The sequence below is a fragment of the Elephas maximus genome, chromosome 18 (assembly GCF_024166365.1).
Source record: "Elephas maximus indicus isolate mEleMax1 chromosome 18, mEleMax1 primary haplotype, whole genome shotgun sequence".
Classification (NCBI taxonomy): domain Eukaryota; kingdom Metazoa; phylum Chordata; class Mammalia; order Proboscidea; family Elephantidae; genus Elephas; species Elephas maximus.
The window spans coordinates 30,727,033-30,728,316 of NC_064836.1; the positions used below are offsets into that span (position 1 = coordinate 30,727,033).

Genomic DNA, 1,284 nt, shown 5'->3' on the forward strand with positions numbered 1-1,284 from the left:
ACCTCTGAATCTAAAATAAAATTTGGGGGGCCATTATGTAACATAGTATTAATTCTATGACCTTCTAGAATGATGCTTTTAGTTCAGTGCCTTTCTACCTCTGTGCCATGTGTTTCTTTTTTTGTATTTCTTGATTCTCTTTCCGCTTGTGAAGTTAGAGGCAATCAGACACCGCCCCCATGCCGTTTTTACATATTTATTGAGTTTCAACTATGTGTCACTATGAAAAATCAGAGAGCAAGAGGACTGCATAATCGCTAAGGACCGCAGAATATTTCTTTGTACTATAAAGCATGCTTATAAAAAAAAGAGAACTACATATAAGGCCTATAAGACCAAGTGCTTTGAAGTTAGTGCAGTAATTTTTTTAGTGAAGGAGTACAATTTGTTTGAAGGAGTTCTATCCTTGCATTATATCACATGGGAGCTTTCTTAAACAACTGTAAAGACATCTTAAGCAAGAGCACAACAAATTAATGAGCTTTTGGTGTGGTAAATTGGTGTCAAGAATGAAAATGAGGGCCTCGTGATTTTCACCACACCCTATAGACAGGGTATATAAAGAAGGTGCTGAGAGTAAGGGACCATCACACCAAAGAAACAGATTCTTCTTGCTACCGGAACACTCCATTCCCAACACCATGTACTACAACAGCTTCTTCCCCCGATGCTACTGGGGCAGCTGTGGCTATCCCCTGAGATACAGCATCGGCTGTGGCTACGGCAGCATCTACTACCCACTGGGCTACGGCTATGGCTACCGCTACGGCTACGGCTACAATGGCTGTGGGCCTTTCGGCTACAGAAGATACTGGCCATACACTCTCTACTGATGTGCTGAAATTCCTGAGGCATAGAATCTTCTCTCCCTTGAAGGCTGACAGGCAGATCTCCAGGACTCTCCTTCGTCTTTTTCTTTAGCCTTTATTTGCTCAACAAATGTCAGAGTTGCTGTTTCTCAGAATTACTACCAGAATCTCAAGGGAAAAAAATGAGAAACCAGATGATGCCTCCAGCCTGAATCCCTGAATGACATTTGTTGGGACATTTTCAGAAACTTGATACCCAAACACTTTTAAATTTTTCACCATGTTCATGACTCTTGACGTGACCAAGTTGTCAAATTGCCTGTCAACTTTCCAATAAACTTGTCTCAATAAGCATCATATTTTTGTCCTAGAGTTGAGTTTTCCTTTCTTAGTGTGTGTATATTTTCTGTCACATTTTGTGGGGAGGGCAGTGGGTTTGCTTTTCTCCAATTGGGGTAAGGGCAGCTAGTAAGCA

The 1,284-nt window shown here is 41.3% G+C and overlaps 1 protein-coding gene across 1 annotated transcript; it reads left to right on the forward strand.

Annotated features, from left to right (window-relative positions):
* The first annotated feature begins 641 nt into the window (after window positions 1-641).
* LOC126061747 (keratin-associated protein 8-1) lies at window positions 642-833 on the forward strand. The gene has a single exon (XM_049858491.1). The coding sequence runs from the start codon at window positions 642-644 to the stop codon at window positions 831-833; it is 192 nt and encodes a 63-aa protein (XP_049714448.1).
* The last annotated feature ends 451 nt before the right edge of the window (window positions 834-1,284 follow it).